Source organism: Ochlerotatus camptorhynchus, unplaced genomic scaffold, assembly GCF_037179485.1.
Source record: "Ochlerotatus camptorhynchus isolate MF236.1 unplaced genomic scaffold, CSIRO-AGI_Acam_v1.1 ptg000012l, whole genome shotgun sequence".
Taxonomy (NCBI): domain Eukaryota; kingdom Metazoa; phylum Arthropoda; class Insecta; order Diptera; family Culicidae; genus Ochlerotatus; species Ochlerotatus camptorhynchus.
The window spans coordinates 1,492,716-1,510,456 of NW_027040504.1; the positions used below are offsets into that span (position 1 = coordinate 1,492,716).

Consider the following 17,741-nt stretch of genomic DNA (forward strand, 5'->3'; position numbering starts at 1 on the left):
TTATTGATTCTCTTAATCAACTTTCACTTTGAAAAAAAAAAAATACTACAAATTTGGCACGCCTACAAATCAAAAACGGATAGAGGTAAGATAATAGATGATCGATCAATTAAAAGAACTAAATTTTCTTCACATTTGTTCCGTGCCCTAGCGGTCCTACGTCAAGCTCCCGTTCGTGCCCCTAGGCACAGACCCTTCTACTTTTTTTTACTTTAACAGTGTCAACTTCAATTACAAGCAACATCTCACACTAATGATAAATTTCAGTGGAGAATATGAGCTGAATCTAAAACAATCTTTGAATAAATATAAAATTTCCCGAGAAATTCACGAACTCCGGGAACCGAAAATTATGTTCGAATTTGGAAGGTTTGCGGTAATGGACCTCGAGACAATCCAATTGACGTAGCTTACTTTATCTATCAATCCCACTCACTTTAAACCACTTTTGGATGTTTAAGGCTTTTTAGATTTGATTTTAAAATAAGAATACGAACAGTAGCGAAATTAACGTAAGGATTAAGATATTTTGATCTAAATGACAACATTGAGATTTAAAAAGCCGATAGAAGTTTCCCAACAGTTCACACTGGGCAATGGATTACTAAAACCTATTCGTTGCATACCGAACCATATTGAGTACCTACCTACACAGCCAAAACCCTAGTGCCACCCAAATCGCTTCTCCCAAGCAGGGAGCGTTAAAATCCTAATGATACACCATCAAATATCCATTTGAATAAATTAAAACAATTTACCATGCGTCCCCTCCTCGCAGTTCGTTCCAATAATAACACTTCCCCTTGTTGTTTCTTTCTGCATTTTTGTTCTTTCAGATATCGCCTGCCGACGGCTATTGCTTTCAAGTACTCACACAACTATCGGTGCAGCAACAGCAGCAGCAGCAGCAGCCGCAGTGGAAGAAATGCCCCATACCGGTAAGTGGAAACGGCTATTAGATTATCATCATAATTTTACTGGGTTAACTCGCGGCAACGGCGCGCAGCTACTTCGTGACGTCGATATCAGCCCTAGTCCAGTGGTCTGGCCGCAACCATCATCGTTCTGGTTTGCCCAGTGGACTGATGATAGAGTTCAAATTACCAACGGCTCTCACAGCCTATCGAATAGAGGTGAGCACTATTTCTCGCCCCATTTGATGCGGCGGCGGTGAGGTGGATTACCACCGTGCTGCCGTTTTTCCTAATCTTTTTAGCGCGATCATTTGCGTTGCCCCCTCTTAGAGATTACGGAAGACCCGGCCGCCGCGGTTATAAAGAACGCTTGTCTATGCCTTTTTAATATGATTTTAATATTGGTTTAGTGCGGGAGAAGTGGTTGCGAACTTGTAGCACCACCACCACCACTACCACCACCGGACCGGGGGCCGTTCACATGGCTGATGATTACCCCGCGCGGTATCGGAATTGAGCATAAGATGGCGATATCGGCGAAGATAAAGAAGAGATGCAGATGCAGCGCCGGCAGTCAACAACATCTTGATCTCTCGGATGCTCGCTCACAGTTGCGATCATACTCATTGCATTGACGGTGAGGATCATAATCGAAAAGCGATTACCTGGAGGTTCTTCTGGTTCGGTCCGTGGAGAAATATGATGCTAGTGCACTCGGGGATTTGCATTGGAATACTAGTTGTAAATGTTATTTGAAAATCCTCAGAATGTGTGATACTCAATCAACAATTTTAATGAAATTACACTTACAAAACCCGGAAATTGTGCCCTTTTACCAGAAATTCTTTCCCATTGTTCCATCCGAGATACCACCAACGTTTCAGCAATCGGTGATTTTGACGTTTATATAGTTAGCAAGTGATTGCCAAAGCACGAGATACCTGATAGCTGATCATCATCGAAATGAGCTTCGCACGGTAGGTACCTACTGTAGTGCACTTACCACAACTAATGCGCGCGCGCAGGGGGGTAGCAGGTCAGGCCTCCGTGGTTGCACTTTCTTCGATTCCGCTGGTTGCATCCAAAGGAACACCCCGTGGGGGTGAGCTAGCGTATTAAAATGCAATTTCAATCCGACTTCCCCCAGCGAGCTGCGTGGATATTTCGCGAGGTGCTGTTTTCATTGAACGATAAATTATGATTAAATTGAAAAATAATACACTTTACGCGGATCGAGCGATGGAACTACTGTAATAAAATAATCACCGTTCGGTCGGTTCGGGGTGTGTGGTCGGTCAAGTGTTTGGCACAGATTTAGCCAATTAGATGCCTGTCTTTGGGTTAGAAGTTCAGTGGTGCTCGATGGAAGGAACTGGTTCCTAATGGAAGTTATTTTATCAGTTTAATTCGAATGGCCTGTAGAGGAAATTGATTTGATTATTTTGTAATTTATCACAACAACGCCAAGGATTCTGCTGCAAGCATTCTGTATCATTTGAATACGTACATGCATAGCAACTTTCTGTAACAGGTTGCCCCTTGCAGCGACGAAACATTACTCTGAAACAGCAACACCTCCTATTGCTTCAACAATTAAGCACCTCAAATGACCATAGCATTATTGCATGTCGAAACATTCAACATTCCTGCACATTGTGTCCCATGGAGCCACCGCAGAACGACAATCACCGCATTCCCGTACGACAAACCATCTGTAGTACATTTATGCCATGGAAACCATGACCGTTGTCGTCGTCGTCGTTTCCCCCCTCGCTCGTACAGACGGTTCATATTGGAAAGCATAAACATATTTCCTTGAGCTTGTCTCCACCACCATTTACAACCGCTTCGCAGTTTTGGTCTCGATCACGGGAGCTTCTGATGCTCCGGTTCAGAAGCGTTAAGCAAGACATCATAATTATACGTTCCATCAATCAATCCTCGCACAGCAAATATTTTTATGACGAACGGAACCGGGTTTCTGGTTCCACAACTACCCTCCCAGCTTCTTCGTTCGCTTGGCCCCGTCCTTCTCGCGAATTTGCAGCCATAAACATCTTCGATTATGACAAACATTCTTGGAGCACATCGGTCTTATCGAGCACGAAATCGAAAATGTGTCGTTAAATTGATTTAAAAACCAGATCTGGTCCTTTGTTTGCTAATTTTTTGACAGTTTTTTGCACCCGTGACCGGCCGGTGCACGGAAGATGGGTCATCCGTTCGCATAGGATCGGGAACGGGTGATTTATAGTGGCAGCCCCGGAACGAACGACGCGTCAGCAGCATCACTTTCTTGATTGCTCAAGCGAAACGAATTAATGAGGTGCAGAAGCTCTGATGATGTGTCTTATTATTTTTTTTATTGGGGCACAACAGCAACAATTCCGACGGTTTTACGGAGTCAATCACGTTTTGCGAAAGGATCTGGCACGCCGTTATCAGTTGTGGGCCATCTTGCTTCGGTGTATTTTTACGTGTTTCGGGTCGGTTTTTATATTTGCGGGAAAAAATCAGTATGAAATTTTATGTATCTGGTTTGAGTCGTTCCAAATCGGAAGCGGTGAGTCCAATGCAAGATTCCTGTTTGGAAAAAGTATTTCCATTTTCAAATCACAAGGTGTATTCCCAAAGGCTTAGTCGCAGTGCACTTTAACGAAACATGATTGATCTGCTCAATGGTCGGTAATCTATAACCAAACATCTGTCGAACATAATGATAGCATGGATTTGGCAAAGCTCGGTCAAATTTTGATGAATGCCTGCCCTTGGCGACAATCCGCAATCTCTCAGGCCACGTGGTCAGCAAATCGAGCCATCACTTTTCGAGCAGCCGGTCGCATCCTGTCAAAAAGGATAATTATTGCCATACCCAACGAAAACTCTATCGTCCCGCCGTGCACCGAATGGGACGACATGATTAAATTCTCCGAGGCTATTTTCTGTCATCGCGGGCTTGGCCGTGGTTGGTGCCGTTTGGAGAGCACGAGCTTGCTGTCCGTCGGATGCCGTGGCTGCGGTGTGGCGCGTGCGACGCGTAAATTCAAATATTGACGCGACAAATTATAGACTGTGGATGATGAGCCTTTTCCATTCTGTCCTCCGGTGAAACGTTTCGAACATTACGGCCCAAGAGTTGTCAGCAATAATGAGCGTTCATCATTATTGGACAGACTGATAAAACGCTATTTACTTTTCGGCGCAAATTTCAGCTCAAGAAGATGAGGTCCACTGATTGGCATGTTTGAAAATCAAATATGTGCATTCCTGTTCGATGCACTGATTAGAATTTGGCTTAGGCAGAAATGGGGAAAATGTTAATTTTCCAAACTCGAAAGGGTATGATTAGGACGACACGAAAACTAAAGTGCATTAGGGCGGTATGGGCAAAATTAGAGCCTACCTGGTGGCATTCTGAAGCGCAGAACTCACGCCCGCAGTGTCTCCTGTCCCGAAGGCTGTCTATGCACACAAAGATCCTAATGTGGTCAGCATCAAACAGCGATTATCAGTTTTTAGTTATTGCAGCGTTCTACTTATGCAAGCAAAAAATATTGAGTTGTAAACTGGTGTTCTTTTGGAATTTAAAATTCAAATTGGGACACTGCATAATGTGTTTGAATTTTGCTTGAAATTTTTACTGGACCACGGTCACACAACGGGATGGCAATCAGCTGCTTGGACTTCGATTGCATGTTGGACATGGGAAAAAATCTGTACCAGCATCCAGGGTGCTACCATTCCGCAAAAATCACATGAATTATACATTGCCTCGGGGCGTGAAGCGGCACAACTTTGTGTGCATTTTTGTCTGAAAATTTTGCCATGGTTGATACCGTGTTTCCATGTCGAATTCGTGCTGGGTAAATTCAAGGTTATTGATTTTTTGGTAATTTGATGACTAGCGATTACGATGGCCGGGATTTTCAAAATCCTGAAACATTTTGCAGTTTTAAACAACTATTACAATGCAATTTGTGAAACATATGGGTGTGTTATACCGATTTAAGCGTCAGAGGATAAAAATGTTACGAATTCATATAAGTCAGAAATTTCTCATCTCTACCTACATATACTCATAAACGGAGACGCTATAAGTAGAGCGTTTCCAGCTCGAAAAGCACAAAAAGGTAACCATTTTGGCTCGACCCTTTCCGATTTGAAGAAAAATTTGCTTATATGTTGGTTACTACCCAAGGTTGGATTTTTTTTAAATTAAATATGATTATTTTTCACAAGAGTAAATTTTTATAACGGCAAATCGAAAAATTGATTTTATTTTTTCAAAAAATCATAATTTGAAAATGATTTATCTGTTCAAAATTACATCTGAGAAGAAGTGGCAGGTAGTTAAATGTTTTTTAGAAAAAAAAAATACATTGAAATAAGAAACAATCATTGAATTCATGTTAACAAATAACAAACCGTTGATTCTCTCTTAGGGTCCTGGTTTCCATCATATTTTTTTTTATGATGAAAGCTGAAGCTATGTCCTGAAAAGTGTTAGCCAGTAAATCGTTTAAATATATTTTTTTAGAATTATGGAACATTCAGTCCTTTCCCGATTTTTTCAGCCCCTACCTAAATTTTAGCCTGACAAAAACGGAATACTGTAAAAATTTCCCATTATTTTTTCGATCAAAATTATGACAGAAAATTTAAATTGTAATACTTATGACTAAAATTTGTGAAAACTCAAATCACAAAGCCATCTCGACTCCATTGGGCAGTTTCAGCGTCAGCACGTCGTTGTACATCCCGTTCCAGAGCGTTGGACCAAGGATGGAGAGCAGTTCCACACAGATTCGTAAACCGTTTCGGATCGATCTTCTACGATTATGATGAAACTTTGCTTAGTTGTTTGTTATTGCCCAACATGCCATTTTACATATATGAATTCCTAGTATTGCACACGACTAACAATTGAAAAGGGCTTATGCAAAAATGATAAGCATCAATAGAAAAATATATATCTCGTGAACGATTTGTTTGATCGAGATTGTGTCTTGGGCGTTATATATTAACTCATGGGTATGATTAAAAAACTGTGAACAGCAAAGTTTAAGGAAATTAATTGGGCTTTTTGTTAAAAATATTTACAAGATTGAACACTTACGAATAACATCTCAAAAGAGCGAAAATTGCTTAAATTATGCGATAAGTGAATTTTAACCTACGAGTATCTCGAAAATAACAACTTTGGGCAATTTAAGCATTACGGGCTTTTTTGTTGTAAATTTAATTAGTTTTAATATTAACACTATTTCAAAGATATTCGATAACTATTGGTAGTATTTTGGAAAATACTTATTTTTTCAATAATTCATAACTTTTTTGTTTATGATTTGCCCAGCAAATGCACAGCTTCAGTAGGTAATACCTAAACTTCAAAATAAATATGAAAACATAATTTAAAAAAAAAATATGCAAATTGAGTAATTTATTTTTTTTTGATAATTTTGATTTTTTTTTGTAATAAAAAATTTACTGTGTGTATTTTTTCTTAAAAGGCACAATACTTTTCCGCAACTTCTTTTAAGACACCATCTCAATCAAACAAATCGTTCGCAAGATATATGTTTTTCTATTGACGCGTATCATTTTTGCATTAGCCCTTTTCAAGTGTTAATCGTGTACAAAACTAGGGAACCAAATATGTAAAATGGCATGCTGGACAATAACAAACAACTGTGCCAAGTTTCATCATAATCGTAGAATGTCGATCAAAAAATTAAAAAAAAAAATCGTCATTTGAAATGGAACTGCTGTGGAGCCTTGTGGAACTCCCGCTGTGATCCTAATCGTTCTCTGCCCGATGTCTGTCTCTTAAGTATGTATATATGTATCCCAAGCGCACAATTTGTCATAAACGGGTTTACATAACTTATTTATGACAATATCAGCGGTAAACATTTACGTCTAGTCACTTATATACAACTTATTTATACCGAAAAAAGCGCAAGAGGTGGGATCTATACCGTATGCGTGATAATGCTCCCGTTTCACCTGTGCATACAATGCCTTGGTTTTCTTTGCATGCACGTAACCTATAGCTCATACCGTAGTAGGCTGTGTATAAAAGAAAATGATTTACTTAGTTTGACAGTTGCACCATGACGAAGTGGCAGCGTATTCGTGATTTGTCCCACGCGCAAATGTCACAAAAAGACATTTCAATCGCCGTAGGAGTGTCCCGGTGGACCGTCAAAAGGGTTTTAGACCGAGAAAATAAAGGACAACTATCCGCGAAGGTGGCCACAGGTCGTCCGAGATCAGCTCGGGTTCCGAGGGTTATCGCTGCTATCAAAAGGAAGATTCAAATGTTGTATTTCAACAAGATGGGGCTCCGTGCCACACCTCGAACCGCACTCAGAAGTGGTTGCAGGAACATCTTCCGTTCTGGGCGAAGTATATGTGGCCGCCATCCAGCCCGGATCTTAATCCGCTGGATTACTATATGATATGGCGCGTCATGAAGGCCAAGGCCTGTTCTAAACGCCACCCGAGTACAGCAAGCCTCAGACAAACATTGACCCGTACCTGGAGAGAAATGGATCCAGACTACATTATTAGAACCTGCCGTGCAATCCGGAAGCGTGTCGAGGTCGTAATTGCAGCAAGTGAAAACTCGATCGATGATTAACATAGTTTAAGACTCTGAGAAACATCCCCTCTTTGAATAAATAAAAAAAAAAACTTGAGAACGAAATTTTTGAGAATTTTTTAAAATCTTGACATTGCTCAATGGTGCAAACATTATCACGCATACGGTATATAACATATGCTTGACTTGCGCAACTTATTTATGACTGTAACGCAACCTACTGTATTGGACATGTTGTAAATTAATTTCATCCTTCCTACGAATGGAATTTGTTTATCATCAATTTACACAACTTATTCCTCTGAGGAATTTTATCGTGCGAATAAAAAGCCTAAACTGAGATTCCGTACTGCAAACATTCATGCGGTTGCAAATTCATGGTAAATCTATCATTCTACTTCTAAAAAACTCATTGGCTCTTAGAAAAAGCTTAATATAATAAATTGAATTGCATAAAAAATCCCGGATAAAATCCCCCAACTTTGCAAAAAACAAAAACAAATAGAATGTCAACTTTCTCTTTTAATTATCTTACTTTTCTCTTTTACAAAACGTACGTGTGATGTTGAAAGCAAAAATTAAATGTTTTTTTTTTTTTTCATTCTATACATTGCTTCATTGGTCATATTGTAGTGCAGTTTGTAGAATGCATTGAGAAATTTCATAATTGTTATCAAAACTTGTTTATAACACGAAAAACAAGAACATTACTTGTATCGTATATTGAAGTTATAATTAGGTATGGCAACTCTCAATTGCCTATTTATAACACTTTTATAAATGATTGTTTTTGGTGAAAACTTGCTAGCCTTATATACAACATATTTTCATATGTCTTTTTTGGATAAAATGAGTACAACTGAAATATAACTTATTAAAAACATGTTATCAATATGTTATATCTCAGATGTATTCATGTTTCTAATAATGACATATGAAAACATGTTGTTCATAAGCCTAGCCGGTTTTCACCAAATACAATCAGTTATAAATGTGTTATAAACTGGTAATTGAGACATGCAATGTTGAATTATAACTTCAAGATAACAAGTGCTTGTCAAAGGTTGAATACTTCGCAAACATCAATACAACGCGTGTAAAACGGGATGTTTTAGAAGCAATTAATATATAACTTATTTACAACTGGATTTTTTTTTTAATTTTTCATGAAAAATGTTGCAAATGTTACTTGGGATGTAAATGATACAGGACACAGCCATTAGACAGTGTCCACCTCGTACGACTTGATCAAGTACGATACCTGGTTGTATTCAACTTCCCATTGTATGAAGGGTCAAAAAAGGAGGTTGGACCCTTAAGAAAAGGCACTTACACGTGATCCACAATTTTCTTGCAACGATAAAAATGATTCAACCCGATACAGAACAAGCCATTATACGAGGGGATGTCCCAATGAGTGGGGAGAAGAGCCCACCTTCAATTCTAGAAATATTAACAACAGGGAGTTGGCAATTCCACTCTCCCCATCCAAATCGCTTTAATTAAGCGCCCTGATGGTCCCATCCCTAGCCAATGAATTTATAAGTTTATATGAAAATATGTTGGATATAAGAATATAATATAATCAATGAAGTAATGAAGTAATTAATTCCACTTAATTAATTTTGGTATCCATGACAGATATGTATATCGACTACAATGTGCAGTCTTCATCAGTGGGAATGACACAGATGAAGACTGCACATTGTAGTCGAAATACGGATCTGTCAGAGATACCAACATTAATTAAGTAGAATTAAATGGAAGATAACCTATTTTTGCGGTTTTATAATATAATTGCTGACAACGGCGACTACCATGACGAACTTGGAATTTGCCATTTGTCTAGGATATAACACCTTTGCTTGTCACCTCCACTAGATCGTCATGTCCCCTATCTGTCACTGTCTGCAAAAATATCTAATATTAATTACCTGTGGTGTGATACTTCCTTCAACGAAAACTAATTTTCTTGCATTGTCATGGTCATCTGGTCTAAAGTAGCTGGTCCACCGAGCACTCGCAATGAGCGTTCCGTACAGATTAATATGACATGTGTAACCGTCAAACGCAAGAGAATTGATTATGCACGCCACAAGTGGCGGTATTACAAACTAAAAAACATTTAAATTTACCGTTAAACACGATTTAGATGAAAATTTTGATAGTGTTATGTCTACTTGTCTGTGATCATACCTTCACTATCGCAACTCCGGGTAATCCGCGAAAGTGCTTGAATTTTTCTCAGGCAGTTTTTAACTAACTGCAATCACTCTCTAATACTCGCAAATATGCCACGACCAAATTGGCACAACGACGCCCTATACGCTCCCTGAAACGGAATTAGTAAGCTCAAACTGCAAAATATGCCCAACGGCTTGCGTGTAACGGACGCCTCGTGCTGATGTGACTGTACGAATTAATCAATTTTCAACCAGCAAAATATCTAATTTCGATTTCGATCAACACCAAAAACAACTGTCCTCTGCTCGATGTCTGTCTCGTAGACCAAAACCCGGGTTCGGAAGTAATTCCATAGAATCCTGCAGGGACCCTCATTCTATGCAGCGTTTTGGCGATGACCACCAACTGGCGCTGTTGAAAGCGTACTTGACGTCTATCGTTACCGCGGCGCAATGTCGCTCTCCGCTTCTGTTTGGATGACTTTTCGGCTCTCTCGACCACTGTCCGAATTGCATCCACAGTAGATCTTCCCTTTCGGAATCTGAACTGCATCTTTGACAATCCATGTTCACTCTCCGTACATTTCGTCAGCCAGTTGAGGATGGTCCTCTCCAAGAGATTTGTATCCAGCAGGCATATAGGCCTATACGATGCTGGATCCCCCGGTGGTGCTCCTGGCTTCTGCAGCAACACTAGCTTCTGTATCTTCCAGCTCTTTGCGTAGTTAACCTCGCCCTGACCTTTATGCAGCACACGTTCAGGAATGCCCTGGATCGCCCCTTTCAATGGGATTTCATCCGGGAGCTTCTCCAGAACCAGAAAATTCAGGCAGTAAGAATGTGCGATGGAATAATTTGTTGGGTTGAAGCGATTTCAAATGACGATGTTATTTATCTCCGTCAAATTTGAGAATTAGCTATGACAAAATCTCTGGAAAATTGTAAGTCAATCAAAACTTTTATGAACAATGAATTTTTTGAAATATAGGGTGTCCCAAAATGTCTAAGCACGATTTGTTTCAGATTACGTTTAAACAGCTGATTATCACGCTGAACCATTGTTTACAGCTCGGCCAACAGTTTCGTGTAACGCAAGTGTCGGTTCTTTACATTTCCGTGACAATTAGAAGCATTTCTCCGGAAAAACGCCAACAGATCGTGCACAAACGATGTACTATCCCCAACATTTCTCTGAGTCAATTAGCGAAATTGGAAGGTGTAAGCATCGTAGCCGTTTGAAACGCAATTTGGATTATGGTTATTGAGCAATTTTTTATTATTATTATTATTATCTCTATTTAGAAGATTTTCAGCCGCAGGCTGGTTCATCTCCGGGAATGAGCAACTTTCCAGAACAAGCATAAAACTGGACGTAAACCGAACCCTGTTGACCGAAAAATGGACCAGCAAATCGTGCAAGCTTTCACTCACAAGAGAAGCGCTTCGATTCGAGACGTGGCTATAAAGTACGATCCTCGCAGAGTAACGTCCAGCGGGCCAAGGCAAGAATGGGTCTAAAGACGTATAAGAAGCAGAAGAAGCCAAAGCGGAGTGAAAAACAAGCCGCATCCTTCAAACCGAGGGCTCGGAAGTTATACGACCGATTGCTGCGCGGTCCAATTCGTGCCCCGTAATTCCATCAACATCCAATTCGTACCCAAGGAGAGGAATCCACCAAACTGTCCCCAGGCCCGGCCAATCGGAACTTTTTGGGCCTTGACCAAATCATATTTTCGGAAACATGTAAAGGCAGCGGATTCCGTAACAAAGTTTGCGAAAGACTGGGAAAAAGTATCTAAAATTGTTGGAAAGCCAACTGTGCTGAAGCTAATGAGTAGCGTGAGATCAAAAATCCACTCCTTGGCTTACGGCTGGTCGGATCTCGGATTTTCTACGTTTAACTGTAAGAAAATACTATAGAGAACATGAATACAAAATACAAATCGAATTTGCTGTAAATAGAGTTACGTTATCGTATTTTTTAATCGTGCTTAGACATTCTGGGACACTGTACATGTGATGCTTTTTATTTTTTAAATTTTCTGTGAATAAATGTTGTTGACAATTTTTTTTTGTTTTTTTTTTGCCTTTGGTTTATTTTTTTTCCGTCGATCTTGTTTTCCGTGCTGAGCACCAATGCTACCGACGTGCCAGGAAAGCAGCTCCCACACCTGGACCCTACCTATCGACCCATCAACTCATGAACCGGGGACCAACGGCTTTACTTCCCATCCGAAGGAAGGCGTGATCAGAGATGATATACCTCAGAACATCCCGGCGGCGCCGACTGGGATTGAACCCAGGCCTGCAGGGGTGAGAGATAATCACGCTTACCACTACACCACCGGCGCCGTTACATGTTGTTGACAATGAAGCAATTTCTTTTTATTATAATAGCAAAGATAACATAGGTTTCCGTGGTAAAAATGACTTTTCCAACAAATAGTAATTCAAAAATAACAATTCCTAATAGGGTAACATGGAGTAAAATGGATAATTGACCAAACGGTGCACTCGAATAAAAATAACAATAAAAATTTCTTTACGACGTGTTCGGGCTATCATCGAAAACATTTGTAGGATATTTGTACCATTTGAGTTATCGTTCGTTTATGTTATTTGTTTATTAGGGAAGTAATTCAAAATATATGAATGTACACATTAATCCAGGCCTCTGCCGATCGGTAAATTTTGAACTACAGAACTGTTCGGTAAAACTTTGAAAATCTTTTAAAAATCCAATAATTAGTCAATATATTCCGAACTTGTAAAGACTTTGTTTAGTTTACCCCATTTAGGTATAAAAAGTAAAATTTGTCAATTTTATTGATTCATCACGTTTAATGGTCTTTTGAAAATTTTACCGACTTGATCTGCTGTTCAAAAACTCGGTAAAACTCTACTGACTTCGGTGATCTGAATTAAGTATGTAAGTTAAAGGTACATTGCTCGAAAGATCTGTGGGCTGAATTGATTGATAGTTGAATGAATAAGCACTTAAAATCGTCAGTTGTTCACACACCCTGTATGCCCATTTTATCCTCACTTCTCCTAGCATTCACATTTCAGCGAATGATAATAATACAAATTAATCAGAGCAAAAAGTTTGAGAATTCATGTTTGGAAGCTGCAAAATTTAGTGAAATATACAGGCTGACATCATCGGGAAAAAAGCTGGCAAATGCGGGGGTAGAAAAAAGTAGAAGGGTCTGTGCCTAGGGACACGAACGGAAGCTTGACGTAGGACCGCTAGAGGACGGAATAAATGTGAAGAGCATTTAGTTCTTTTAATTGATCAATTATCTATTATCTCAACTCTTTCCGTTTTTGAATTGTAGGCGTTCCAAATTTGTAGTAATATTTTTCAAAAAGAAAGTTGATTAAGAGAATCAATCAAAATGACTTGCACCCCTGCTTCCAAGTTTGGTTACAAGATTACAACTCTGGAGAGCATTTTGTTTGGTAGTTGGGGGCTTGTGGTTCTGAATATGGACAAACAAGCACAGATAAATTCTATTCCAACTCTTTACTGATGTAAGCTTGATTGCCCTGAAAAGGGCCGTTTTATTGAAGAGGACATCCATGGCCACTTACGCTTGGCGTGTTTAGTGTAGGTGACAGCATCACGGACCTCATTTTCCAGGAACACCTTCAGCACACCTTGTAGATCAGACGGGATATACGTTTGACATCACCACGGCGAGCCAGACGACCTATGGCGGTTATCTCGAAGAACTTTGCGATGTTGATCAAGGTTGATCAAAATAATTTGTACCCCTGCTTCCAGTTTGATTACATGAGCATTTTGTGTGGTCGTTGGTTCTGAATATGGACAAACAGGCGGATGAATTCTATTCCTACTCTTTACTGTAATATGCTTGGTAGCCCTGAAAAGAGCCGTTTTGTTGCCAAAGTTGGTGATGATTTAACCTCCGAAATCAAAAAAAAGTGCGTCTCTGTCACTTCAAAACGTAGATGACATCCATGGCCGCTTACGCTTGGCGTGTTTAGTGTAGGTGACAGCATCACGGATCTCATTTTTCAGGAACACCTCCAGCACACCTCGTAAATCAGACCGGAGATACGTCAGACACCGCCACGGCGAGTCAGACGACGGATGGTGGTTATCTCGAAGAATTTGCGTTTGGTTCTGAATATGGCGATGAGTGTGCAAAATATTACGCAATTCCATCCTCCCTATTCGCACGTGCCCGAGGATCGGAGGCAAATGCCACTTCGACTTGTTTCGTCTACTTACTACTCTCTGACGACTGTGCTTGGGAAGCAGCATATGCATGTAGGTAATTGGTGGATTTGTTAGTTTATTCGACGCTTTTGGACAATGCTGGCATTTACCAGTTTTTCAATAGTTTCTTGTTGTAAATCAACATTCGGAAGCATTGTTATCGATGCATAGTCATATTTCTGATCGATTGGTTATAAAATTATTGAAATTTCACCAGGGGCAGCTGAGTTATTAACGTTCAAAATATTTCTTAATTTGTTACATGTTCCATTTTCGGTTTTCACAAAGTGTACCCCCATATAGAAATCATAGACGTAGTCCTACGTCAAAATCTGGGGTGGACAACATTTGTAGCTGACAAAATCGGGAAAGCACTGTATTAAGCTAATGTACATACAATAGGGCTGCCAGATCATGAAATTTATTTTGATTATGAATTAAATTGTTCATGAAATTCAATTTAATTAATATCAAAGGTTCTTGTCATTTTGGCTGTTGGATTCTCGGCAATTTTTTGCCGGGCTCGGTGTGTAGTAATGCACCACGAAAAGGTGATCAACTGGTTACATTTAGAAAGTTTGTTGATATGAGCATGACATATGATTTTAAAAATATATAATCAAAGTTTCAATAAGGCCTGAAAACTTGCTCTTAGTATTTTTTTTTATTAAAGTGGCTCCATCCTGAAGTTTCTTTCAAAACGTTCGCTTTTTTTAAAGTTGTTATAAAAAAGTAAGAGGTTGTATCCAAGACACGACCGTAGATTTAATGTAGGATTACGTGCACGGTATCAATATTCGGCGACTGTGTTAAGGAATCCACTGTTTACCATCACGGAAATGCCTCGTTTTCTGATGGCAAAATTACGCATTTTCGTGCACAAAACGCATGGAATTTAGATTGAAGGAATTTCTTGCTAACATTTTCTAATTGCCAGATATTCGCAATCAATCATATAAATTCGAGATTTTTTCCTTTTTTCTAGTGTCCTGGAGAAAACCTTACCATAATTCGAAGTATTTCTGGTTAATTGACAAGGTTATGTGGTGTTTCGGTTATCGCGAGAATTTTTATGTACCATTTCAATACTGTATAACACCATTGACACATACAACCCATTTGACCACAAACTTTTGGTTGCTGAGTACATTTTCAAATAGCTATGGAGGTGATGTAGCTAGCAGAAAGGCGAGCGAACGTTCAATGAAAATTAACTCCTAAACAACAATGATTTATGGTGATCCTGAAAAGGACCGTTTTGTCGTGAGCTATTAGGGTATTCAACACAGATGAGACTGGCGAGCTGTATGTTTTTTGGAAAGAGGGTGACGCGCTTGGCATAGATGGCCCACAGTGAATCACGAAGAGCTTTTGAATAAGCACCGTCCGGCGAGACCGGATGGAATTTGATTTTGAAATTTGTGTTAGGGAAAGCGCTTTTTGCAGGAAATTGGTGATAATTTTGATCACCATTGCAATAGTTGGACATTTGTTTAATTTTCAATAGTGAAGATTTGAAGAAAAAACTACAAGGGACAGCACTATGGAGTTGTACGCAATGATGACGTAGGACTACGTGGTCTTATATAATAAATGTCAATGTGTATCTTTATTGAGCCAGGTATTAATCTGAACCATAGTTTAATTATTTTCCTGACCTCATTTTTATATTTTGATTATCTGTTCTATTAACTATCGTACAGATTTGTCGTACAAGCAGATGCAATACTTTTGTGCGCGGAATCTGACTTGGAGCCAATGCCAATGATTGTGCTGGGTAATTTTAACATGGACCTCATGAACGAAGGGAAACTTGAAGTTCGTCGAGTTAATGAAGAAATATTTGCACCTGGACATGGATCGAGAGTAGACTTAATTTTCGTTCGCAACGTCCGCCTTGACAGGAAAAAAGTAAAACTCTTACATGTTAAACCATCGCCCAGTTTTGTCACTTTTCGAGTTCTAGCCTCTTTACTCAGGGCGTTTATCATCGTTACCAATCTGCACCGTACCGGAGTGTGAGCCGACAGCAAAGCCATGCTGTGTTCATCAGAACTCATCTGAAAAATAAAGCGGCCCTTTTCAGGGTCACACAAATTTTCTGGCTATTTGAATTTCTACCTTCTCAATGCAATAAGGCAGTTCTGTGTCAACCATATAAGATCACCATAAATACTTCTTTGTACGGCTACGCTGGACACTGGTTGACCCGGTGTTTGGAAAGGCAGCACTAGCCTTCATCGCTACGAGAAATGGGCACTCAGAGAGCCCAGTTGCTTCAGGATTAGAAGCTTGGTTGTTACTGTTTTGCTGGTTTTCATTCATGCCAAGATTAGTAGAATTCCTAAACAATCTCTTTTAAAAATATTTGGTGGTCCTGAACTGGGTCGTTTCGGATAGGGATAATGAACGAAGCTTAACCTCAGGTGCGTCCCTGACGCTTCAGGTAACAGCGCCACGAATGGTGTTTTCCAGCACCTTACCTTGAGCACACTCGGGTTTTAGATCAGACGGCGGACGGCGGACTTGGTAATACCCTGTAAGTTATCGTGTTATCGATCGTGAAATCGCCCAGGACTTCAAGACCGATCTGCGCTTCCAGAGCTCGGCCGTTAATGGCCCTATAGGAATCCAGCGAGGCCTATCTGGTCGGTCTGTTCGCCATCCACGCCAAACGTGTCACAATTATGCCAAAGGACATTCAGCTGGCTCTTCGTATTTGATGTGAACGCTCTTAATTTCTCCGTCGAAATCTAACAAAACTGGCCCTTTTCAGAGCCACTAAAAGATTCCACAAGAGTGTTGGGAAGGAAATTTCTGCTGCTTACAACTAATCGCATCACAGTGAATCCTGATCTAAAAATTGCAACCAGCAAGTGCCCTAGAACCAAAAGTGGTGCGATGCTATGACGATGACTGTAAGGGGCTTAGAAGCAGAAGGGTGAAAGCCAATTCTCTTTATCGATTTCCTCTTTTGTGATGACCACGGCTTCCTATTTCGCACTATTTCTGCTATGCTCTTCTATCATCCACAACAACAAACGTATCAATGAATGTGTTTGCCGTCGAGTTAACGTTATCTGACCGTGCACTTCGTAGTTGCTCCTCCGTGAATGATCAGAACTAATCCACTTGGACAGAGAACTACATAGATGGTGCATGGGATAAGCTTTGCATCTTCAATGTACAAGGACATTAATTCAATCTATAGATCAATTCACAGCGCCGGCCACGTCCTCACGGTCTTTTTGGGAGGGAAGGATGATTAGTTCGACGTCCGGTTGTTACTAGAGACCGAGAATACCTCTACATCTCCACGGCTGTCTCGGGAAGGATAGTTGTGTTAGTGAGGTAGGTTATTTTTAGATCAGGATTCACTGTGGTAAGTGATGCGATCGGCTTAAGCAGAATTTGTTTTTATTTAAATCTAGTGGGGATAGAATAAGGCAAAGTGAAAAATTCCAAAGAAGGGGACAGGCCTGGGATTGAACTCTCTACCTTCTGCTCAGTAAGCAGAAACGGTAACCACTGAACTACCGAACCTCGTCGTAATGCTACATCGACATGTTTCGTATAGGAATGATTCTCTGATGACTGTGTTGGGGAAGCAGCATATGCATGTACGTAATTGGTGGATTTTTTAGTTAATTCGACGCTTTTGGACAATGCTGGACATTTACCACTTTTTCAATGGTTTCTTGTTGAAAATCAACATTCGGAAACATTGTCATCGATTTCTAATCGATTGGTGATAAAATTATTGAAATTGGACCAGGGGCAGCTGAGTTATTAAC

At 40.0% G+C, this 17,741-nt stretch overlaps 1 protein-coding gene across 1 annotated transcript in view; it reads left to right on the forward strand.

The window, feature by feature from the left end:
• Positions 1-840: 840 nt before the first annotated feature.
• Positions 841-17,741, forward strand: part of Poxn (Pox neuro) — a 91,907-nt gene continuing 75,006 nt past the window's right edge. Inside the window, exon 1 of the mRNA XM_065221267.1 lies at positions 841-938. Within this exon, the coding sequence (XP_065077339.1) occupies positions 926-938 (13 nt within the window). The 5' untranslated portion in view covers positions 841-925. The remainder of the gene's footprint in view (positions 939-17,741) is intronic.